This window comes from Alligator sinensis, unplaced genomic scaffold (genome assembly GCF_000455745.1).
Source record: "Alligator sinensis unplaced genomic scaffold, ASM45574v1 scaffold907_1, whole genome shotgun sequence".
Taxonomy (NCBI): domain Eukaryota; kingdom Metazoa; phylum Chordata; order Crocodylia; family Alligatoridae; genus Alligator; species Alligator sinensis.
The window spans coordinates 1102936-1128780 of record NW_005841925.1 but is presented as its reverse complement, the minus strand read 5'-3'; the positions used below and the strand labels follow the sequence as shown (position 1 = coordinate 1128780).

At 47.4% G+C, this 25845-nt stretch overlaps 1 protein-coding gene across 1 annotated transcript in view; it reads right to left on the bottom strand.

The window, feature by feature from the left end:
- Positions 1-25845, bottom strand: part of LOC102386082 (sodium/hydrogen exchanger 10-like) — a 187372-nt gene that overhangs the window by 119258 nt on the left and 42269 nt on the right. Inside the window, exons 8-10 of the mRNA XM_006019214.3 lie at positions 24495-24638; positions 18429-18600; positions 915-996 (exon numbers count right to left, since the gene is read on the bottom strand). Coding sequence (XP_006019276.1) covers positions 915-996; positions 18429-18600; positions 24495-24638 — 398 coding nt within the window. The remainder of the gene's footprint in view (positions 1-914; positions 997-18428; positions 18601-24494; positions 24639-25845) is intronic.

Genomic DNA, 25845 nt, shown 5'->3' with positions numbered 1-25845 from the left:
CTGTTTTATCTACAAATGGCCTAACATGCTGCCTCTATTGGCAGTTTAAAACAAAGTGCTGGTTTTTATGGGGGATTTTTTTAACATCTGTAAGCAGCCTCTGTGTTTTTCTCGGAGGACTGATTCTGTGTCACACAATCAGCCATGACACTGGAAAAATATTTTTTTTCTACATTCTGCCTTCAAAAACAAAGTGTGTATTTTATTTGTGCGTGTGTTGCATGTGAGAAAATATGGTATTAAACTTAAATACACTGACTACAGACATACAAATAAAGTTGACTGGGACATGCCTAGTTCATGTCCCAGTTTAACAAGAAGCTACATATTTTATTTAAATTAGGCATGTGCTTAACCACTTGCGTGAATTGGGACCACCGTCTGTTAGGTTTTATAAACATTGCATTATGATTGTAGTACATATCTTATTTCTTGCTGCTTTTGTTTGAGCAGAACTGAAATGGTAAACCAATGTTGTTTTTAGATCTCCATAAATAACTGAGCCTTCAGAGAAATAAAATTTTAAATAAATAAATAAATAAATTACTTTAAATAAAATAATTTTAAATAAATTACCTCTGTACAGATGTACAACGGTAATTGCACTTGATAAAGTAATATTGCAATTAGAGTGAATTCAATTTTGATATTATCTCTTATATCATGTCTTGTTTTTGTAACTTTAATACATTATAATTAGTTACTTTGCACTGTTAATTGTCCAAAGAATGTCTACATTCATCACTGCACTGTAAAAAGTAAGTTTGCATTAATACAGTCAAACTTATTTCCAACAAATGGTCCAGAACTGAATAAAACAGGTTTTTTAATTAACTGAATGTCAATTTCTTCAAAGAAAGATATTACTTCTAATATTTCCTCTCTTCCTTAATACTATCAATTGATATGTTTACCTAATGTTCTAACCAGCTTTTTCACTGTGGTGGAGTTAATCACCAATGTCATTAATGATGCTGTTCCTGCATGCAGTAATATCTAAAACAGAAAAACAGGATATCACCATTCTGGTCTCAACTGCCATCACTAACATAAAATAAATTGTAAATTATTTTGAACATTTATAAAGCACTCTACATATTTTCCCAGAAGATGCCTCCATCCCAGAAGATAGTATTATTAATTTCTAATTTAGCTAATTTTGACCCCATGTCTTTGCTCTTTTCAGAATGACTAAATAAGAAAAAAATTGTTGTTATCAGGAATTCCGTTTGTCATCGTTATTTCTTTTCACATCAAAAAATTATGAAGAGAGAAAATTATTGCATCACCTAACAAAAAACAAGGTTATAAGACCAGTATTACTAAGCATCTGTACTCCCTTTTCTTCCTAGTATAAAAATTCCAGAACAGAAGACATTCAAGGAACTACCGGATAAGCAAAAATTAGCACCCTGATCCAAGGAGGAAAAGTAAAGACTAGGAAAGATGACAACTACAATAGAAGGAATTACAAACAAGTAATTTTCTTCTGTTATACAACTTTCTTTTTTCCTCACCTGTAAAGAGAAACATAATGAAAAGATAATGGATATATTCAGAAAAGTCATCAGTGCTTCTCTTGATATCCTGCTTGAATAACCTTTTGGCCAAGAGAAGTTGTTCCTGAGGACAACAAACCTAGTAGGTCATGGCAAACCACAGTATGTTATGATATTGATTTCTGGAATTGTTTTTGCTCAATGAGGGAGTCTCCCTTCATGTTAGCAGCTGCCCGCTTTGGGAATGGCAAACACCATTTCTCAAGAGAACACACACTATAACAGTTGGTCTCTCTATAACAGTGCCCTCAGAAGAAACTTTTGATGCTATTTCCTGTTTCTCCAAAAACATTTTGGATTTTTTGCTGGGAGGCTTCAGGAGACAGAGCCAACCAGAGCAGGGTGTGGGGCCCGGGGCAAGTCAGCCCATGTGGGGCCCCACCCCCGCTCCGATCCCACATGCCCCAGACCCGAAGAAGCTGCCACTGCCATTGGCGTCAGCGACGGAGGGGGGTAGCAAGAGGCTGGATGTGAAGCAAGCAGCAGCAGCAGCATGGAGTTGCCGTGGCCGCTCCGCCTAGCTCCACAGGGCCCCCCAAAGCACAGGGCCCAGGGCGGTTGCCTCGATTCGCCCCCGCCACTCCCCCTTAGGGACAGCCCTGTCAGGAGATATTGGCAAGCCACAAGTCTAAGCTTCAGCTCCATCTTCTATCTGTGAACTTGTTACCAAAGAAATACATTTCCTCAGATATACCTGAAACGTGTTGTGCTGCATGCATTTCAAGATGGATTTGCACCAACCAGTATACTTTCAGCTGATTTGTTCTTGGTTTTATTGGGTTGATGGGCTCTCCTTTTAATATACTAAGGAAATAGTTAAATTGCTTCATTTAAACGTGGCTTTTATGCTGACAGCTGTTTACATGCTGGGGTTAACTGTATTAACTGTCCCTCTTCTCTCCTATTCTTTCATGGCAGGGGTGAAATCCTGGCCATGGATAATTCAATGAGCCAGGATCTAAGTCAAAGTTACCTTTCAGTATCTGCCACATTTGTACCAGAAGTTAATAGAGTTCAACACTAATCAAACCAATTGTTCTCTTCACCTTGTGTCTGGCCTTAAACTCCTCCCAGCTAAAAAATATTTATTTCTTAGGACTTTGAAAGCTTTCTCTTCAATGTTCATAGTCCTTGTAAGGTGAAGCATTTTTTTTTATCACTTCAGGGGAGACAATATGTAAAAGAGGTCACCAAAAATTCTGTTTGGGAAGGTAAATTCAAACAAGAATGCTGAGTATCTCTATTCTAAGTTTGCCAAACGCCACTCACATTTTAAGGCTAAAGGCATCTAGTCATTCCACTGCCCTTCTTGTGAGGGATTTGCAACCCTTACATTTCTACTTAATGTGTCCCTCACCTCTGCAGAATAGACCCTTCAAAATGATCACTTAAGAGCATAATAGCTCCATATGGTGAGCAAAACATAAAATGAGAGACATGACCTACTAAGGATTAAATTCTTCTTTAAACAAACAAACAAAAAACAAAAAACAAACAAACAAAAATCACTAAGACCACAGACAAAAGTTACATTCATAGCACTACAGATGTAAACATGTAATCCTGCCTGTGAAGGCCCCAGGGCTGAAGTGAAAAAAACTTAATAGAAAAAAGCATGGAGCAATATGCTCTCCAGTCAAGGCACATGATAGGGGATTGCTTAGCCCTGTGGCTCTGCTCCCCCTCTCACACACAGAGGGGGAGTGATCACACTTCAGTCTGGATCCCCTAGGACTACAGCTCTCCTCTCCTCTTGCAGGGTCGGGGCAGGCTACCAGTGGGCATGCTGTGGCCTAATGTCCTGTGCCCACTATGGGAACCAAGAGAATGGAGTGCTGAGTGACTGAATAGCCTGCTCTCCCCCTCCCTCCCAGTCCCCTTGGGGATGGTGGGAGGGCAGTGCACAGCACTGTGGGATGCTGGAGGACTGAGAGATCCCTTGTTGTGCTAAGGTGCACTGTGCATACAGTATATGTAGGGATCTACTCAATTTGTGATTTTGCAATTTTTGTGGAAAACAATCACTGTGAAATCTGGCATTCCCTGCGATTTTGCACAGAATCTCCAGGAAAAAAAACTTTCTAAAAATAAAATGCTGGCTCCCTACTTAAGAGTGATAGATAAGACAGCAGTCAGGGATATGATTATCTCCCAGACAAAACAAAGATACCTTATGTAGCCACCAAATTAAGGGCATGGTATGAATCCTGGAGAATGAGTTTTGGACAAAGCTATTTTCTGGATCCAATCCAGAGCAAGAAGAGAAAAAACAAACGATGCAGTGCTACTGAGATGGGGAAAGAGGGAGGAAAAAGGTGTACAGCTGGAGCCTAAACACTACCAGTTGTCCCATCAGAAAGAAGAACATAAAAAGCATTGAAATGATCTCCCAGAGTGGTGCTGAGAATGGTAAGAAATATGGGTAGGTTCAGACATTTCCTTCAGGATTGAAGGCTGCTAGGAAAAGTAAAAACACTCCACTTCCAGCCAGATGGTTTGAGAAAAAAATCAAGAAGCAGGTAGTGCACACTGCTTTATATCCTCGCAATGTAGGAGTCCAAGGAAGGGTGGGTTAGACTCTAGAGCAGCAATTCCCGATGCAGTGCCTGTGGGCACCATGGATAAAACTTCAAAAGAATACAAGTAAAGGGAAGCTGCATTTTGAAGTTGTGAATCTAATGCAATTTTAAGTAATGTATGAGATGATCAGATTGATCTGAATTCTAAACTTGAATATTCATATTGGAGCCCACTGCTTTTTCTTTTAAATTTGAATGTGCTCTTGGGCACATAAACATTGGGAACCCCTGTTCTAAAGCATACTCCACAGGTACTGCTAAGGTAAAAGAGTCTTGGAGCAAAGCTCAAGGATATGAGCTAGACTCATAAGTGAGAATCTGTACGTGAACCAGTAGTGTAACTAGGGTGGGATGAGCAGGGCACCAACCTAGGGCACGGACTTAGAGGCGGCACCAGTGTGGCCTCCCTTTCCCTAGGAGTCTTTTCAACAGCAGGGGCAGTCCTGCACTGCAGCTGGCCACTGCAGCCAGGCAGACACAGCCCCATGCCCAGCAGTATATCTGGGATGAAAGGTATGTGGAAGTATGTTCCTCCCCAGGTGGCTTTACCACAGAAGGCACAGCCCTGCCCCCGGCAGTAAGTGTGGGGTGAATGGCAATACCAGAAGTCCCCAAGAAGTCCCCAATACCAGAAGGGGCCCAATCTGCTGCTGCCTGTGCCTCAGTAGCTAAATGAATACAGCTTAATAAATACATTCACTCACAGCCAAGAACATTTCTAAGGCAAAAATCCTATTTCTTTTGGCCCCATCATCAATACAATGTAAATATCTCAAATAATCTTAGTGCATGGAGCAATTCTCCATAAGATAAGTAATAATTAGGTAAATGGGAATGGTTACTCCAAACTATTGGCTTAGCAAGAAACCTTCCAGTGTGCTAAAAGACAAAAAAGGAAGCTTACAAGAGGTAGAAACTTGGACAAAGGCCTAGGGATGAGTATAAGAGTGCTGCTTGGGCATGCAGGCATAAAATCAAGAAGGCCAAAGTGCAATTGTAGTTGCAGCTAGCAAGGGACATGCAGGTTAACAAGGAGGGTTTCTACAAGTATGTCAGCAACAAAAGGAAGATCAGGGAAAGTGTGCGTCCCTTACCAAATGGAAGAGGCAACCTAGTGACAGATGGTGCAGAAAAAGCTGAAGTACTCAAGGCCCTTTTTACCTGTCTTCACAGGCAAGGTCAGCTCCCAGACTACTGCACCTGGCAGCACAGTTTGGGGAGGAGGTGAGCAGCCAACCATGGTGAAAGAACAGGTCATAAATTATTCAGAGAACCTGGATATGTACAAGTCCATTGGGCCAGATGCGATGCACCTGAGTGCGCTGAGGGAGTTGGCTGATATTATTGCAAAGCCACCAGCCATTATCTCTGAAAACTTGTGGCAATTGGAGAAGGTCCCAGATGATTGGAAAAGGGGAAATATAGTAACCATCTTTAAGAAAGGGAGGGAGGATCCAGGAAACTACAGACCAGTAAGCCTCACCTCAGTCCCTGGAAAAATCATGGAGCAGGTCCACAAAGTATCCATTTCTAAGCACTTGGAGGAGAAGGTGATTAGGAACAGTCAGCATGGATTCATCAAAGGCAGGTCATGCCTGATCAACCTGATTGCCTTCTATGATCAAGTGAATGGTTCTGTGGATGTGGGGAGAGCAGGGGATGTGATATACCTTGACTTTAGCAAGGCTTTTGATATGGTCTCCCATAATATTCTTGCAAACAAGATAAGAAAGTATGGGTTAGATGAATGGACTATAAGGTGGATAGAAAAACTGGCTGGATTGTCAGGCTCAAAGGGTAGTAATCAATGGCTTAATGTCTAGTTAGAAGCCAGTATCAAGTGGAGTACCCCAGGGGTTGCTCCTAGGGCCAGTTTTGTTAGATATCTTTAACAATGACCTGGAAGATAGGATGAAGTACACCTTCAGCAAATTTTCAGACGGCACCAAGCAGGGGAGTAGTAGATATTCCGGCAGATAGGGCTAGGACTCAGAAAGATCTCAATAATTTGGAGGATTGGACCAAAAGAAATCTCATGAATGCAAAGTCCTGCAATTAGGATGGAACAATTCCATGCACTAGTACAGGCTAGGGACCAACCAGCTAGGCAGCAGCTCTGCAGAAAAGGACCTTAGGGTTACAGTGGACAATAAGCTAAATATGAGTCAACAGTGTGCCATTGTTAAAGAAGGCTAATGGCATACTGGGCTGCATTAGTAAGAGAGTTGCCAGCAGATTGAGGGAAGTGATTATTTCCCTCTATTCAGCACTGGCACATCTGGAGTCCTGTATCCACTTTTGGACTCCCACTACAGAAAGGATGTGGACAAACTGGAGATAGTTCAGCAGAAGACAATGAAAATGGTTAGGGGGCTGGGGCATATGACTTCTGAGGAGAGGCTAAGGGAACTGGGCTTTATTTAGTCTGGAGAAAAGAAGACTGAATCACAGATTTAATAGCAGGGTTCAAAAGAGGATGGAGCTAGACTGTTCTCAGTGGTGGCAGATGACAGAACAAGGAGCAATGGTCTCAAGCTGCAGCAAGGGAAATTTAGGTTAGATTAGGAAGAACTTTCTCATGAGGAGGGTAGTAAAACACTGGAACAGGTTACTCTGAAAAGTGGTGGAAGCTCCATCTTTGGAGGTCTTTAAGACCTGGCTAGACAAAGCTTTGGCTGGGATGCTCTAGTTGGGGATGGTCCTGCTTTGAGGAGGGCATTGGACCTCTGGAAGTTCCTTTTAACCCTCATTTTCTATGATTTTATGAAACATAAGAGATCAGAATCTAGTAATACTGCATTTAGAAATGTTAAAAATTAGTTTGTTTGGACAAAATCAGTTGGTTTTCAATAGGATCCACTCATCTTCCAAAGGACATTTTCACTGTGAATTTTAAGCAACACAAGTTATGTGTTGAACAAGAACACTCAGGGGGCACATCTACATATGCATTTATATCACATTAAATGTACTGTGCAGTAAGCGGGAATAATCCAGGGTCTACACATGCAGGCAACCTAGGACTAGATTTAGTCCTGTCAGAGTAGCCTGCCATGTGCCCCTGTTGCCACTGGGGCAAGCTCCAGACTCCAGACACATAGCTGCCAGCACTTGGCAGCCCTGCTGAGGCCAGAGGCAGCTGCCAGCATGTGGTGGCCATCTTTAGGGCTCATTCCCACCTGCACAGCCCTGCCCAGCCCCTCCCCTGCCTGGGAGATGCTGGTCCCCCCTCCCTGCCCCACCCCTCCCCTTGGCAACCAGTGGTCCACAGTGCACTGCTGGCCATGGTTCTGGCTCTGTTGGCCCCACCATGCCCCTCCCACCCAGGCCCCAGGGCAGCCATGCACCCACCAGCTGAGCCCAGGGCACCAGCTGGGGGAGGCTCTGGCCCACCCCCTACTCCTGTGCTCCCTGCTCCGGCCCCACTGCCCACACCCCCTCCCCCCTGACACCGTACACACCCCCAGCACCACTCCAGGACATGCACACAAGAGAAACTGTGTAAATGTTATTAATAGAACAACCCCCCACATCCCTTCCCAATCCACATTCAACAAACACAGCCCCCTTCCCCCTCACTCCACACACAGTACCCCTTTATCACCCTCCCACCCTCCAACAAAAAAAACTGCTCCCTAAACTTAAAAGACACTTCAGGTGTCTGATCCTGTCCCCAAGTCCACCTACGAGGGCCTGAGAGGTGGGGCCACCCAAGGCAGAGAGCCTGGTGGCAGGTGGCCAGCACCCTGGTTACAGACAGTTTTTCTGCCGGTCCAGAGGCCACAGTGAAGCCCAGGGATGCCTACAGCCAGTGGGCATTACAGGACCTGCTCCAGGGTGATGCCAGGGGCCTGCTGCAGGGTGGTGGCTGGGACCCAGGGGCCTTACTACACTGAGGCAGGGGGCCAGGTGCAGGGGGGCATGGGCACAGCTTCCCATGGGCATCCCAGGGCAGCCAGCTGCTGCTCCAGTAGCTCCATGCACCACCACTCCAGGGCTGCCATCTCGACTCAGTGCATGTGGCATGCCTGGAGCTGCACCTTCTCCCCAGTGGCCTCCCGGGCAAAGTCCTCTGCCTGCCATGCCTGATGGTTTCACAGATTTCACAGATATTAGCACTGGAAGAGACCTCAGAAGATCACTGAGTCCAGCCCCCTGCCCCAGGGGCAGGAAGTCAGCTGGGGTCACAGGATCCCAGCAAGATAAACATCCAATTTACTCTTGAAGGTGTTCAAAGTAGGTGCTTGAACCACCTCTGGAGGCAGGCTATTCCAGACCTTGGGGGCTCAGACAGTAAAGAAATTCTTCCTTATGTCCAGCCTGAAATGGTCTTGCAGGAGTTTATAACCGTTTGACCTTGTCATCCCTAGGGGCTCTGGTGAACAATAGTTCCCCTAGATCCTGGTGAACACCCCTGATAAACTTATAGGTGGTCATCAGATCGCCCCTGAGCCTGCGCTTTTCCAGGCTGAAGAGTTCCATAGCTCTCAGTCTGTCATCGTAAGGTCTGTTTTCCTGACCTCTGATCATGCGCGTGACTCTCCTCTGGACTCTCTCAAGCTTCTCCACATCCTTTTTGAATTGTGGAGCCCAAAACTGGACACAGTACTCCAGCTGCAGCCTCACCAAGGCTGAGTACAACAGGAGAATGATGTTCTGGGATTTGCTTGAGAAGCATCTATGGATGCAAGCCAGTGTTTTGCTCACTTTACTAGCCGTAGCATCACATTTAAGGCTCATGTTCATCTTATGGTCAATCATGACCCCCCAAGTCCCTTTCATCTGTAGTGCTAGCCAGCATAGCATTGCCAAGCTTATAAGGATGCTGCAGGTTTTTCTTCCCAAAGTGGAGAACCTTGCATTTTTCGGTGTTAAACACCATCAGGTTCTCGTCCACCCATTTTCTGAGCCTGTCAAGGTCAGCCTGGATTGCCCTCCTGTCCTCAGGTGTGGATGCTTTACTCCAAAATTTGGTATCATTGGCGAACTTGGCCAGTCCACTTCTGACTCCAGTGTCCACATCATTAATGAAGATGTTGAACAATATAGGCCCAAGAACAGAGCCTTGAGGGACCCCACTGGTTACAGGGCACCACGACGATTGACTTCTGTCAACCACCACCCTCTGGGTCCTACCACAGAGCCAATTCCCCAGCCAGCGGATCATGGTGGACCCGAGGCCGCAGTTGGCCAGTTTTGCCAAGAGGTGATACCAGATCAAAGGCTTCTTTGAAGTCAAGATATAAAAAATCAATCTCCTCTCCCTTGTCCAGGTGATAGGTCACCTGGTCATAAAAGGAAATGAGATTGGTTAAGCAAGACCTACCCGCAACAAACCCGTGCTGACTATCCCTCAGGATGTTGCCATCAGCCAATCCATTGAGGATGGCCTCTTTGATGATTTTTTCTAAGACCTTCCCTGGGATAGAGATCAGGCTGATGGGCCTGTAGTTTGCCTGATCCACTTTCCTCCTTTTCTTGATGATAGGCACCACATTGGCCTTCTTCCAATCTTCAGGCACTTCACCAGAGCACCAGGAACTCTTGAAGATTCATGCCAGGGGCTGAGCTATGATGTTAGCCAGCTCCTTGAGTACCCTAGGGTGTAAACCGTCAGGGCCAGCTGACTTGAAGTTGTCCAGCCTCTCAAAGTGTTCCTTCACGAGGTCAGCATTGATGGCGGGCAAGGGATCTCCCTCACCCGGGCCTCACTGTCCCATAATGGGCAGGGGCAACCCATGGGACTGATGAAAACTGACCCAAAGTACCCATTTAGTAGGTTGGCTTTTTCCTGGCTGTCCGTTGTCAGTTGTCCCTTCTGGTTTAGCAGGTATCCAATGCTGCCCTTGTTTTTCCTCCTGCTCCCCACGTATCTAAAAAAGGACTTTTTATTACCCTTGATACTTGTAGCTAGTTGAAGTTCAGTCATAGCCTTGGCTTTCCTTGTTCGCTCCCTGAGGGTCCAGACCATTGCGGAATATTCCTCCTTGGAGGTGGATCCCATCCTTACCCCAGAGTTTGGTATCATCAGTGAACTTGGCCAGTCCGCTTCTGACTCCAGTGTCCACATCATTAATGAAGATGTTGAACAATATAGGCCCAAGAACAGAGCCTTGAGGGACCCCACTGGTTACAGGGCACCACGACGATTGACTTCTGTCAACCACCACCCTCTGGGTCCTACCACAGAGCCAATTCCCCAGCCAGCGGATCATGGTGGACCCGAGGCCGCAGTTGGCCAGTTTTGCCAAGAGGTGATACCAGATCAAAGGCTTCTTTGAAGTCAAGATATAAAAAATCAATCTCCTCTCCCTTGTCCAGGTGATAGGTCACCTGGTCATAAAAGGAAATGAGATTGGTTAAGCAAGACCTACCCGCAACAAACCCGTGCTGACTATCCCTCAGGATGTTGCCATCAGCCAATCCATTGAGGATGGCCTCTTTGATGATTTTTTCTAAGACCTTCCCTGGGATAGAGATCAGGCTGATGGGCCTGTAGTTTGCCTGATCCACTTTCCTCCTTTTCTTGATGATAGGCACCACATTGGCCTTCTTCCAATCTTCAGGCACTTCACCAGAGCACCAGGAACTCTTGAAGATTCATGCCAGGGGCTGAGCTATGATGTTAGCCAGCTCCTTGAGTACCCTAGGGTGTAAACCGTCAGGGCCAGCTGACTTGAAGTTGTCCAGCCTCTCAAAGTGTTCCTTCACGAGGTCAGCATTGATGGCGGGCAAGGGATCTCCCTCACCCGGGCCTCACTGTCCCATAATGGGCAGGGGCAACCCATGGGACTGATGAAAACTGACCCAAAGTACCCATTTAGTAGGTTGGCTTTTTCCTGGCTGTCCGTTGTCAGTTGTCCCTTCTGGTTTAGCAGGTATCCAATGCTGCCCTTGTTTTTCCTCCTGCTCCCCACGTATCTAAAAAAGGACTTTTTATTACCCTTGATACTTGTAGCTAGTTGAAGTTCAGTCATAGCCTTGGCTTTCCTTGTTCGCTCCCTGAGGGTCCAGACCATTGCGGAATATTCCTCCTTGGAGGTGGATCCCATCCTCCATTCTTTGTAGGTCTTTCTTTTCAGCTGCAGGAGGTCCGCTAGTTCCCGGGAGAGCCAAGGGGGCTGCTGTGCACTTTTGCTGCTTTTCCTCCAAGACGGAATAGCATTAGCTTGTGCACCAAGAATCGCTCCCTTGAGGAACAACCACTCTTCCTGAACTCCCCTTCCCTTTGGGTCATACTGACAAGCCTCCTGAGCTTGTCAAAGTCAGCTTTCCTGAAGTCGAGGACTTCTGTATTGCTGACTGTCTTGCCAGCTTTATGGCAGATGGTGAAGGCGATCAGCTCACGGTTGCTGTCACCCAGCTTCCCATCGATTGTTAGGTCGCCGATTAGGTCGTCCCTGGTTGCCAGTACTAGGTCGAGCAGCACTTTACCTCTCATTGGCTGGTAGACCTCTTATGTCAGATAGAGGTCATCCACGCACGAGGGGAAGCTTTGCAACCGCTCGGATTTAGCTGAGCGCTCTTCCCATGAGATGTCTGGGTAGTTGAAGTCTCCCATGACAATCGTGGATCTGGAGCATGCAGCTTCAGCCAGTTCCCTGGCAAACTCCTGGTCAAACTCTTGACTTTGGGTGGGAGGATTGAAGAAACCACCACCTGCGCCCTCAGACCTTTTAACCCCACTCCCAAATCCCTGTAGCGCCGCATGACCCGGCTGGGAGCGCTCCAAGCCATGTCATTGGTGCCCACATGGATAAGGAGCATGGGATAGTGGTCAGTGGGCTGGATGAGTTTAGGGATCTTTTCTGCAACGTCTCGGATGCGGGCTTCTGGGAAGCAGCAGACTTCCCAGGCTAAGGGGTCGGAGTGCCAGACTGCCCCCTCAGTTCCCCTCAGGATGGAGTCTCCCACAACAAACACTTTGCGTTTTGTCTTGGGGAGAGCAGGAGCGGTAGCTACAGTAGTGCCCATGTTGCCTGCGGGAGCTGGCAACTCAGCAGGCTCTGCTGGGGCTGCAAGAGGTTCATACCTGTTGCACAGCTCTAGCAGGGCAAGGGCCTTGGTGTGGTGGGCCTTGGGGTCCTTGACCACCTTGGTCCAATCCCTGGGCTGGGCAGTAAGGGAGGTCCCCAAGTGCTCACTTGTCCTGGAGGGAGACTGTGGTCTACCCTCCATCTCCTGGGGGAGAAGGGCCTGGCAGTAGGAGTCTATCTCCTGCTCACAGTCCCTGATGGCACACAGTCTCTGGACTGCGGCCTGGAGCTCCTCCAGCTGGCGTGCCAGAGACCCCAGTAGGGAGCAGACCTCACAAGGGGAGGTGGCCATGCTCCTGGGCCCCAGAGCCTGAAAAAGCGACAGGCAGCCCCTGCAGCTGAGAGCCAGGGGCTCTGTCTGCGTGGAGCCCGGAACCGTGGGCTCCGTCTGGGTGGAGGCCTCTGAGGAGCCTCGGGGACCCTTGGGGTGCAGCGCGTGCCCAACCGTGTCATGCTGCTGGTGGGCTGGCTATGGCTGGGACTGGCTTCCCTAGGGTGGGGGTGCACAGGCAGGGCCTCGGGCCCTCCCACTCACCCTCCTGTGCAAACTCCACACTAACTCACGTGCCGGGCAGACAAGCGCGCCTGTTTGTGCAGTCTATTTGCGTGGCTCCCTGGGGGGCTGGGCGAAGCAGGGGCCAGGGCGGGGTGAGACTCTGGTCTGCCACCCAGGCCTCCACTGGGACCACCAGCCACCAGAGCAGACAGCTCCCCTCCTGGCTGCACTGGTGGTGCAGCCGGTGCTTCCAGGCAGTTCCAGCAGCAGATGGCAGCGAGCCTGTGGTGGTGGTCCTGTGGGCCCCTGTGGCCTCTCCCCCATATCCAGATGTTGGCCCTGCAGAGGCAAGAGACAGAAGGCTTTTGTGAGGCTTTGCAACATTTGAGAGATAAGATGCTCTGCTCCAGGGGCTCTGTACTGCCTGGCCTCAGATTGGAGATCAGTCACGTGCAGGTGTCCAGGGACCATGGTAAGCTGGCCAGGCAGGCCTGGGCTCAGGTGGATGCTGCCCAAGCCCCTTGTCCTTGCTTGTTCCCTGGGGGCTGGCCTCAGGCCGCCTGCCCCCTTCCCAGGGTAGGCCAGGCCAGGCTGCTGGCAGCACCTACTGCTGCGGCTCCCATCCCCGTTGACCACCCCCCGCCCCACAGGCCCACCACTCTGCTGCACTGCCACGCAGCCCCAGCACCTGGGCTTGGGCACATGGGGTTCCTACACAACTGGGGTGAGGGGCTGACTGTACCCCTGCCCTCCCCCACCCTCGCCGCTGGAGGCCTCTCCAGTGAGGTGCCCCAGGGCCAGCCACCCACCACATTGCCACTTCAACCTGAGCATACCCATGCTGTGTGTGCCGTGGGTGGTGCGTGATGGGCTATTTGTGCAGATGGAGGCCTGCCCAGGATGCTACACCCTGCTGCTGATGATACTTCTGGTGCCCCAGGCACACCTGCATTCCTGTATTGGGACCCTGAGCTACGACAGCTCAGGGGGCAAGCCCAGCCTGCCCTTTAACCTCCGTGGCTACCTGGAGGGCTATCTGTTGCAGAGCTACACATTCCTAACCCCAGCATGTAAATAGCTGCTGGAACTGACACCTTCCTCGGCATGGGAAAGGCCCATGCCTGCCCAGCTATGGGGACATGGGCTGCTCAATAAGGGTCTGACCTATGTTCTGTCTCTGCGTGCTTTGGGGGGAAACCTGGGGCCAGAGGATAGCGGGCAGGTGGGGCAAGGAGCGGGGCTGGGGCTGGGGGCAGAGGCAGGGGCAAGGAGGCTTCTCACACCCCAGTTTAGAACTTACCATGGGTCCAGGGCCAGTGAGGTTGGTGGCTCAGTGTGGGGCTCCCTATGCCAGGCAGTGTCCAGCTCCACCTGCTGTCCATGGCCTGCAGTGGGCTGGGAGCTGGTGCCTAGTGAGGACCCCCCCCCGGGGAGCTGCTGGTGCTTCTAGCAGCCAGCAGTGTTATGGTCAGCCACTCCTCATGGGTGGCTGTGGGGTGGGGCTGAGGCAGCCACTGGCCAGGGCTTCCCAGGCTGCCAGTGGTCAGAGCAGCCAGAGAGGAGTGAAGGGCAGGGTGAAGGCCCAAGGTCCCCTCCCCTGGTGACATGTCGTCAGAGGTGTCAGGGTGGGGTGCAGGCTCTTGAGCAAACAAAATGTGGGTCAGCACCCACATGAAGGGCATGGTTCTGGGAGCTTCACCGGACCAATGATTGTGGCCAGTCACAACCACCTTCTGGGCCTGCCAGGCCTTAGCCTTCACACAGCACTGCTGTGCTGACCAGGAGTGGCCCCGCTCACACATCCCAGTTGCTAGGGCCTCATAAATGTGGGTGTTTGAGCGCCTGCCCTGAGTAAACTGCCTCAGGCCATCCTTCTCACTTCACAGGAGAGTGCACCTCCTCCTGGGTCCAGTTGGCACTCTGGGGCTCCAGATGGGTGGGTGCGCAGGGATATTGCAAGGGCTGGACATGGAGAAGGAGGAGGACGTCATGCCCTGCACTGGCTAACTGGCCCCCTGTGCGGCTGGCCCTGTGCTGCTGATTTGGGAGAGCTGGCAGCAGCACCCCCAACAAGGGCACGGTCAGGGAGTCACAGCCATGCAGCCAAGGTGCTTCACTACAGTCCTGAAAAGAGAGAAGTGGGGGATGAGCAGCAGTAGGTGCTGGCTCTGATGGCAAAGCTGCAGCTGCAGCCCTTGGGAGCTTTGATGGCAAAGCTCCCAGCTGCTGCCTTTGGGGGCACTCACCTGTGGCCAGGGAGCAGCTCGGGAGGGGACAGCCCAGGTGGACCCAGCTTGTGAGCTGTCTAGCGGGGCACGCGGGGCCTGCTGGGGTACTGCAGCTGCAAGCAGCTCCTGCTGGCTTCCTGGAGTATATACCCTGAGGCACAAAATGGCTGCAGACTTTTATACCTTGCAGCTAAAGACTGCCAAAGAACATCCCAGACTAGCAGCAGGACAGGGGGCCAGACAGGAACCACTCCAGATGGTCCCCTAGTGGCTGGGCAGACCCAGCTGGGAGGCTCCTGCTTTACTGCGCAGTAATGCATCTACATGTGCATTACTGCGCAGTAACTAATCGGGTACAAGTTGCCATAGTTGCTGCACAGTACAGGTGTGCAGGTGTAGACACGTGCTTGTATTGCACAGTAATTTAGGTTACTGTGCAGTAAATGTGCACATGCAGATGTGCCCAGTGGGATACTCCTAACTCAAGATGAAGACAAAATTCAGTAAACTGGGAAGCAATGCTAACATCAGACCTAGGACTTTTGAAGAAACAATACAACAAAAGACATGGTTAAAGTGAATAGCCTTCAGATATCTCTTGAGAACCAACAGAATTGGATGGAATACATAGAAGAACTGCTGTTTCCAATACAAGAAATATAAGTTTTCTTATAATACTGTTTAATACTGTATATTAAACAGTATTATAAGAAGTAGTATACAGTTTAATACTGTATAATAATATTGTTTGACCTGAAGCAGAAGCAATATTTATGCTTAGAAATAAAAATGTGCATTGGACTTATTTCTCTCCCAAAAGACACAATGACTTAATGGGACATAACAGACATTTGAGACTGAGAAAATATATTTTCAAAGAAGCTATTTGGACTTAGCTTTCCTCCAGACTTTGATTTTGAACAAAGGGACAAAATTTCTGTAGGCTAAAGTAAAAGTTCTCAGCTCCGGAACTGTGACACGTAAGTTTCACATCCTACACAGTACAGAAGGCTTAAAAAGCCTGGAAAACAAGATAAATATCCTAGTTTACCATCTTATAATTTTACTGTTGGCATTAAAGGAAGAGATAAAAGAGCCTATCTTCAAGAAAGGGAGGAAAGTGGATCCGGCAAACTATAGGCCCATCAGCCTGACCTCTATCCCGGAGAAGGTCTTAGAAAAGGTTATCAAAGAGGCCATTCTTAACATCCTGAGGGATAGCCAGCATGGATTTGTTGAGGGAAGTCCTGCTTGACCAATCTTATTTCCTTTTACGACCAGGTGACCTATCACCTGGACAAGGGAGAAGAGATTGATGTCATATATCTTGACTTTAAAAAACCCTTCGATCTGGTATCCCATGATCACCTCTTGACAAAACTGGCCAGCTGTGGCCTCAGCCTCACCATGATCCGCTGGCTGGGAAATTGACTCCATGGCAGGACCCAGAGGGTGGTGGTTGAAGGAAGTCAATCATCGTGGTGCCCTGTGACCAGCAGGGTCCCTCAAGGCTCTGTCCTTGGGCCTATACTATTTAACATCTTCATTAATGATGTGGACATTGGTATCAGAAGTGGACTGGCCAAGTTTGCCAACAACACCAAACTCTGGGATAAAGCGTCCACACCTGAGGACAGGAGGGTGAACCAGGCTGAGCTTGACAGACTCAGAAAATGGGTAGATGAGAACCTTATGGTGTTTAACACTGAAAAATGCAAGGTTCTCCACCTTGGGAGGAAAAACCTGCAGCATGCTTATAGGCTCAGCAGTGCTACGCTGGCTAGCACTACAGATGAAAGGGACTTGGGGGTCACAACTGACCACAAGATGAACATGAGCCTTCAATGTGATACTGCTGCTAGTAAAGCGAGTAAAATGATGGCTTGCATCCATAGATGCTTCTCAAGCAAATCCCAGGATGTCATTCTTCTGTTGTACTTGGCCTTGGTGAGGCCACAGCTGGAGTACTGTGTCCAGTTTTGGGCTCCACAATTCAAAAAGGATGTGGAGAAGCTTGAGAGGGTGCAGAGGAGGGACATGTGCATGATCAGAGGTCAAGAAAGCAGACCTTATAAAAAGAAGCTGAGAGCCATGGGACTCTTCAGCCTGGAAAAGCTCAAGCTCAAGGGTGATCTGGTGGCCACCTATAAGTTTATCAGGGGTGCTTACCAGGATCTGGGGGAACATCTGTTCACCAGAGCGCCCCAAGGGATGACAAGGACTAACGATCACAAACTCCTTCATAACCATTTCAGGCTGGACATAAGGAAGAACTTCTTTATTGTCTGAGCCCCCAAGGTTTGGAATAGATTGCTGCCGGAGGTGGTTCAAGCACCTACTCTGAACACCTTCAAAAGACATCTGCATGTTTATCTTGCTGGGATTCTATGATCCCTGCTGACTTCCTGCCCCTGGGGCAGGGGGCTGGACTCGATGATCTTCTTAGGTCCCTTCTAGCCCTAATGTTTATGAAATCTATGAGTTCTTTGATTAGCAAGTGTTATTTTCATTTTTTGCATCTTTAGCAGTTTGAGATGCAAGTGATTGAAGTGAAAGCAGTGGCAAGAGTGTTTGACATACCACTATCTGTTTTATGGAGGCCACAGATGTAGCATGAATAGAAGTATTGCCTAGTTAAAATATTAAAGAACCTGACTGTGGCCTAATGTTTAGACTGATATAAATGCCCTGATGCTTGAAATGGAAGTAATCTTTCTTTCTCTTGAATTTGTCTCAGGAAAAATGGTAATGCAGAGTCAACAGTTCCTTACAGATAGCAATGGACAAGTGCAGCATGGACAAGAAATACCACTGTACTTCCAAACAAGATGGTGTTCTTAATCTTATCTGATAATCCCAAATACATAGAGCAATTTGGAAATATAAATTCAAATTTTCAGAAGTGCAAACCAAGAGTTATGCAGCTATACCCACACATATCTAAATAAGTGATCTGATATTCAAAGTGAAAAGGTGCCTAAATATGGATTTAGGAACTTAATATTAGACATATACTTTTAAAATCTTGGCCACAAGCACCTGAAATGCTTGAGGCAGCTTCTGCTAAAGCTACTATTAACAAAAATTCACGGGATATCTTAAATCCACATAAAGTTCTAGAGATCATTATTTATACTAAATATATTTCATGCTAATTATATAGATTTAATAAAAATGTTGAAGCAATATTGATGAATTTTGTGTGATAAAAGTTATATATAATCTGACTTAATAAACTGTCAGTCGGTTTTCAAATTAAAAATTCATTATACATTCTTTGCTTGCTTCTACTATGAGCCTAAATTAGTCAGAACACACTTTCAAAGTTGGTCACTTGCAATTTGCAGACATGCATTCGAATACCTTCATTTTATGTATGTGAATATCCATTCATGAGATAGTCAAAGGTACTTGCATATTTTATTTTGGTAATCTGATTCTGAATAATAATAAATACTTATATCATAAAAATTGATTTATCAAGGACAAATTGTGCACAAATTGCGAAAAAAAATCATTAATTTTTTTACCATGCTCTGCATTTTGTCTTCTTTTGTGTCTTTTGTTTTGCTAATTCCAAGTGCCATATTCAGTGTAAAAGTACCACGTATTCCACTCCAAACAATAACAGCTCCCCAGCGCCAGTTAAATCCATAGCCAAGGCGACTTAGCAGAGGGCTCAGCAACAAAATAACTAGACCCCTGAATGCATAATAGAACATAATAAACAAAAATATTAATAATGAAAGAGAGATATAGCTCTGTGTGCAGTCAGCATACTGAAAGCACTTCAGTCCCTACTTTCTTACAAACTCTTCTAACAGATTTGCATGCATGTTGAACATGAGGAGAGACAAAATGGAACCTGGCAAGACTCCCAGCTACAGAACTCTTAGTGGGGAGAAGCCACTTTCCCCACAACATTTGCTAAGAACACTGAGCCAGGAAAGAACACTGCCACCCAAAACCTGAAACATTCCCTCCTATTGTAAACTACAGTGAACCAGTACCACTTTGTAATAATGTTACAGAAGGCTGTGAATACCTCTAGCAATATTAACACAGATACCTAATTTTTATTCATTACCAGAGACTCACCATTTCCCTTTAATGCCAGTACACTTTCTGTAAAACACCCGGGTCTGTAGCTAGACTGGCAATATCAGGAGGTGTGTCATATAGGTACTATGAAAATGACACCAATCCAATTTTCTCTGTAAACTTAAGCAAGAATCTGGTCAGTAGTTGATATCCAGATATTCAATTTAGAATGAAGTTTTTCTGAGCAAAGGTCACGGAGCTTCTACCTTAAGGGTAACCTTCCATCCTATTCCTTTCCTAAGAGGGTGGCTGATATTCCTCTCCAGCAATTCCTCCTCATTCACCTTCACCAGTGTCACGAGTATGACCCAGACAAGATGGGTCAGGTTTCAAAACCAAGCATCGTTAACTGGGGAGTCCAAAGACTATGGGTTAGACAGGGATGAAGAAAGAAGCTAGGCCAGTGGTTCTCAATCTTGTTAGACTCCAGGCAGCTCTCCATAACTTTTGTGAATTGAACAGAACCCCACGTCAAAAATGTTTTTGTTTATTATCAGGGATCCTGGTTTTCCCTGATAAAAAAATAGCAAATTCTCTGATTAAATCCATTATTAAAGTGAAAGGCATATATATGTGTGTAAGTGTGTGTGTGTAGGTATCAGTCAAACACAATGTTTTATTGATATATTTACAGTTGTAAAGCAATCTGGAAACCTATCAGTGCTGCAGTGACTATAATAAAATAAATTCTAAATACCTATACATTTTGGTATTTAATTTTAGGATTTTTATTAGGGGTGTGTGAAGCGGGCCCTATTCGGATTTGGATTCAGCCTGAATCAGGGACAGTGATTCGATTTGTTGATTCAGATCACTGTCCCCGATTCAATTGGGCTGAATCCGAATCTGAATATTCGATGCTGATTCAGAGAATCAGCGATTCAGACATAGACACAGCTTTAAAAGTTTTTTCTACATACCTTGAGATAGCAGATGCAGTTCGTGAGCGCTGCGATGGTGGGGCACATGGAGCATCCCACAGGAGTGAAGGGGGGGCCCTCCACATGGTTGGTGGCGAACCTGGAAGAGGACCGGAAGTGCTTCTGGAATTACTTCCGGTCCACTTCCGAGTCTGCCAGGGAGCGCGGGGGGGGGCCCTGTGCCCCCCCCGGCTCAGCAATCGGCCACAGAGGGACCCCAGGTCCCCCCCCCCCCCCTCCCCCAGATCCAGGAGGCACCAGTCACCAAGCCAGGGGGGTGCAGGGGCCCCCTCCACATGCTCCCTGGTGGACCCGAAAGTGGACCAGCAAAAGTGCTTCTGGTCCACTTCTGGTTCTGCTGCCGAACGTGCTGGGGAGCCCTCCTGCACTTCTATGGGATGCTCCATGTGACCCAGCATTGCAGTGTTCACAAGCTGCCAGGTACCTAGAGGTATGTAGAAAAAGCATTTAAAGCTGTCTCTACATTCGAATCACTGAATCTTTCCAAATCTCTCCAAATCGATTCGGAGGGTTCTGATTCAATTCGAAGAGATTAAAGGGTCATCTGATTTAATTCGGATTCGGAGATTCAGCCACCAAATCAGGCCAGATCTCTGCTGAATCAAATCAGGGACTGAAGCTTCGCGCAGCCTAATTTTTATCATGGGGAAAAAAGAGCTCCCCCTGACCCTTAGCTCACAGAACACAGGTCCAGGCCCCTCACTCCACACCCACATCCCCCTGGCCCTGCTGGTGCCCCTCACACCCCCTCATAGCCCCCAGGTCTGCTGGTGCTCCTCACTCCCTCCCTATAGCACCCAAAACCTGCTTGTGCCCCTTGCCCCCCACACATAGCTCCCTGCCCCCCCAGCCCTGCCACAGGGGGCTCCCAGCTGCCAGGGCTATGGGGCCAGGGACCCAGGTCCACAGCCCACTGCAGCAGTGCCGGAGCCCCAGGTGCTGCAGCAAAGTGGAGCATGGAGCCCAGCTCCCCTTCCCCATGGGAAACATGGCTGGAGTGGAACCCGTGAGGGGGGCATGTTTGGGCTGCCCAGTGTGGGCTTGGGTGGGGGGGTGGGTGGGGCTTGCTGCCCACTGCTGCGTGCACTCCTGGGGAGGACAGGGGGGACCTGTGTCCTCCACATCTATGCGTGGGGCCGGTGTGGGCTACCTGCTGTGGGTTCAGGCTCGCTGCCCTGCTGCGCTCCCCCCGGGACCTCTGAGGGCCGGTGAGCAGGACCCGCATAGCAGGGCAGAGCAGGTCCAGGTGTGGAAGCTTGGTGCTGCTGCGAGCCCCATGCCCTAGAGCAGTGAGGGGCATAACCCTTTGTCACTGCCCCTTGGTGGGCAGGGAATACCTTACCAAAGCAGCACAGAATTTGCAGCAGCAAGGAGCTTCCTTGCCTGGCTCCACTCTGCCCTGCTGTGCCGGCTCCTGCCCACTGGGCTGCAGAGGTCCCAAAGGGAGGGCAGTGGGGTGGGGAGCCCGAGCTCATAGCAGGCAGTCCACACCTGCCCCATGCATAGATCTGGGGGTCATGGGTCTGCCTGCCCCACCAGGAGAGTGCAGCGGCAGGGAACCCGCCCCACATCCCCGCCTCCTGGATGAGCCACCTGTGGCCCTGTCCTGCTCCCTGCTGGGGCCATGTGGCTGCATATTCCAGCACCGAGCTGCAAGCCCTCCAGCCCCAGCCCTGCCCAGTTCACTCCCTCCCTCCCTATGAGGGCTGCAATTCCTTCCCCCCGCTAGACTTACCTCTGAAAGCTGCTCTCCAGACTGCCAGACAGCCAAGTGCATATACATTAGGGCTGTGAAATTTCAGCAGCCATTTTGTTTCAGAGGTGTTTTGGGCCATTTCGGCGCCTGAAACACTGAATCTTAATTGAAATGGAAGGCTCCAAAATATCTCCGAAACAAAACAAGGCATCCGAAATGTTTCAGAAATGTTTGGAAAATTTCAGAATTTCGGAGCCGGGCTTGCAGGGGAACAGTGCTGCCATGCTACACGACTCAGCTCTGCAGGGAGCAGAGATCCGCACCAGGGGTCTCCTTGCCCTCCTCGCCGCTGCTGCCCACCCTGCACTGCTCCAGTGATGCGGGGCTGCACAGGGTAGGCAGCGGCAGCGAGGAGACCCCCAGAGTGGATCTCTACTCCTTGCAGAACCAGGTCATGTGACAGGGCAGTGCTGGTCCCTGCTATGTGACCTGGCTCTGGCAGGGAGCAGAAATCCAGGGCAGCACAGAGTGGGCAGCAGTGGCGAGGAGACCCCTACGCGGATTTCTGCTCCCTGCGGAGCCAGGTCACATGGCAGGGCAGTGCTGGGGCCTGCCACATGACCTGGCTCCACAGGGAGCAGAGATCCATGCTGGGGTCTCCTTCCTGCCACTGCCTGCCGTGTGCAGCCCCATGTCACCAGGGCCGTGAGGGGCGGGTAGTGGCGGTGAAAAAACGCCTGGCGCAGATCTCTGCTCCCTGCAGAGCCAAGTCATATTGCAGGGACCTTGCTCGCTGCTCTGAGCTGCTTCCCTGGTCCGCAACCCAGCACGATAGGGATCAGAGATCAGCACAGGGGTCTCCTTGCCTGCACGGTGGGCAGCAGCCCTCCCCTGGATGAGCAATCCACACCCCCCATCCTGGTCCTCACTGGGGCCCTGCAGCCCCCAGCCCTGCAGCCCCAGCCAGCTGGGCAGTAGGGCTGTGCAAAGCTTGCAGCCCATTCAAAACAGATCTGGAGGAGATTTGAAACAGATTCGGCTGAAATGAAGCAGGATAGTGATCCAAAACACCGAAACGAATCACTGTCCTCCAAAACGGCTAAATCTGAAACCGAATCAAAACTGTTTTGCACAGTCCTGATATACATGTGCATGGCGACCCCTGCCTGACTGTTCCCCTCCCACTTCCCAGCTCCCTGCAGGCTGGAACTCTGCAGAGAACTTTTTGCCAAACTGCAAATTCCACGTTCTCTGTTAAAATGAGAAACCCATGCTTTTCTCCAGTAAAAGAGAAAATCAGCATTTTTCTCCATTTTCCCCATGTGAAACCCAGATCCCTGTTTATCATGATACTTACTTGCTTGAAGGGGAGTCAGGAAGGAAGAGGAGCAGTTAGTAGGGAAGAGCCTGTGCTGCTGTGAATGGGTAAAAAGAGCAACTGAAAGGGAAGAGCCTGCACTCATCTCCTCACTGGGGCCAGTGGTTATCTGGCTTATCTCCTCTCTACTACTGGCATCCTTCAAAGGCTGCTGCAGCACCCTGATCAAGAATTATTGATCCCCTGGGCAAGGGAGCAGGGAACAAGGAACCGGTAACTAGTCTTGGAGACAAGGAACCAAATTAGGGAGCTAGAAACAAAGGATAAGAAGCATCAAAGTGAGACAGAATAGGAACCTGCCTTGGTGGGAGCCTTCAGAACACTGCAAAAATAAGCAGCAGCCACACCCAAGCATTTTAACTGAGGCAAGACAGAGACATGTGGCAGCCAGCAGTCAGTGTCCCCCAGGGAATCACTCCAGAATGGGAGCTTGTCTGTTTAACTGCCACCCTGACTCCTGACAACCAGCCAGGCAGGACAAAGATCACAAGAGAGTCTTGGAACAAAGTGTTCCCAATGTAACTAAACTAAGAGAAGATGGGATCCTTTTTGAATTCCTCTTTCTAAGTCTACATTATTTTATCTGTAAAATCTGATATTACTTCCCATAAGATTTAAAATACAGAATGAAGGCTGCTTAGGTTAATTAACCTGTCCTAGTCAACCTGAGGACACTGTATACCACACCATTATGTTTTCCCTAATATTTTATAGATAAAATTTGCACAATACTACATACCAAGATTTTAAAAATATTTACAAGGTAAGCACTTAATGATAACTGAAACAAAAAATAAAAATTCTAGAGACTGAAAGCTTTGGCGCAGCACCTGCATAAAAGGTCTTATAGAAGAGACCACCCACAATTTTAAGACCCTGCCAGATAACAATCATGATTTGAAAATTTGTGAAGAGAATATCATGCATCTTATACGGAAATCTGTTAAGAAAAAGACCTGAAGTAAGCAGCTAAAGCCATGTTGCATGAAATGAGCCTCAATAACCTCAATCTTTGAGCTGCAGTTTTTCCAGGTGCATAGAAATGAGAAATAGAATCACATAATCATTTAAACATGGATTTCATCAACAGGTAGAATTTATTATTATGACCCAATTCTGCATTAAATATTTCACAGAACAACTTATCTACCTCTTCATATAGCTGGAGTACTAGAGTTCAAATAGTTATATGGCTTTTGGTTTGCTCCAGATCAAGGTTTGGCAAAAATAGCCTATAAACAAGGGTTCACTGAAAGCTTGTTACATTCTAAGCACTACCCTAATGCTAAAAAATTACTGTTGTTACTCTGTTGTATAAAATGAAAAAGAGAAAAATTTATAAGACACCTCAACATGCCACTGCCTATACACCCAATGAAAATGAATTAGTTTAAATATTTTAAAAGTCACATGAGCTATCATCATTTTAATAAGGTAGGAAGGGATAGATGTAAACACAGATGTAAATAGGAATTCTTACCTTATAAGATTCAATGCAAGGTAGACAGTTAAGATATAAAACAAATCACGAATTGTTATATACTCAAATGTTTTTTCAACAATTACAATTCCAAAGATAATAAATATCAGACAATGAGCCAAAAATGTTAGCATTGCCCAGAACCTGCATGAAAAGAAAAATATACAGGTAAATATAAAACATCACCATTGGTAAATAATACCTTCTTTTCAGAATTAGTATTAATGTATTGGTTATTTTCAGCCTTCTGTAGATGTAAGAACTTTTCAACACTGCTCCCATCATCATGTGTCATTTACTGCTACAGGATACTATCATTGCAGTCAAGAATGTAAGAGTTAAAAAGGGATTGGACATTTATGTGGGAAATAAAAACATCTCAAATTATAATAGCAAATGCTATAAAAAGCATTGGACTAGATTTAAAATTTTAGACCTTTTAAGGCCCAAAGTGAATCTTGAGTTATTTGGAGACTTCTTTGAATAACAGATTACAGGTAGAATTTATTATGCTGCTATTAAACGAAAACAAAAGCTAAAGCGAGGCTTTGAAGGCTTAAGGCAAAACAAAAAAAAAATGTTCACATTAACTTTTTTAATTATACAGCTACAATGACAGAGATATGAGGGTGTCAGGAGTGGTTCTTGCCTGCATAGGAAAGCCTTTTTTGGCATAACCAAAGGGATTCATTTAAATGTATTTATTTTCAAATAATATGGTCTTTTTGAGTTATCTTATGTTACTGGGAAAGGAGAAAGTTAAACCAAAAAAATACACCCTTATAACAAGAATGTCCAGATTGAGGACTATACTATTATAACTCATAAAAAACCCCCAACAACTTTCCCATGTAGACAAACTAAGTATATAGGCAACATGACTGCCTTTTTAAACTTGAACTGTTACCACCTGACTGTGTCTGTAGTATCAATTTACCTTTGAAAACTTTAAATCACAGTAGATCAGTCACTAAAATCAGTGTTTGATCATTCCAAGAGCAGAAATTACTGACACTAGGAAAATAATCTTCCATGGGGGAACTTTAGCTTGCAGGATTTACATAGCTCCAAAAAGCCCCCATCACACAAAATTTTCTAATGGAGACTTTAAGGTGAATTAATCCTTAAATTGTGTAAAGCTGATCATAAGAAACTGCAGAAAATGAGTCTTTGTGATAAACTGGAAAAGTAAAAAGCCATACTCAGACAAATGGAATCTAAGTGATTTATTTGGGGAAAAGTTTAAAGAGCTGCACTGGGGCACTTTTTCACACCAAATCAAAACCTTTTTTCCACTATAGTTGTAAAGCGTTCTTGCAGACATCTTCCATGAAGCAGAAAAGTCTTAAGG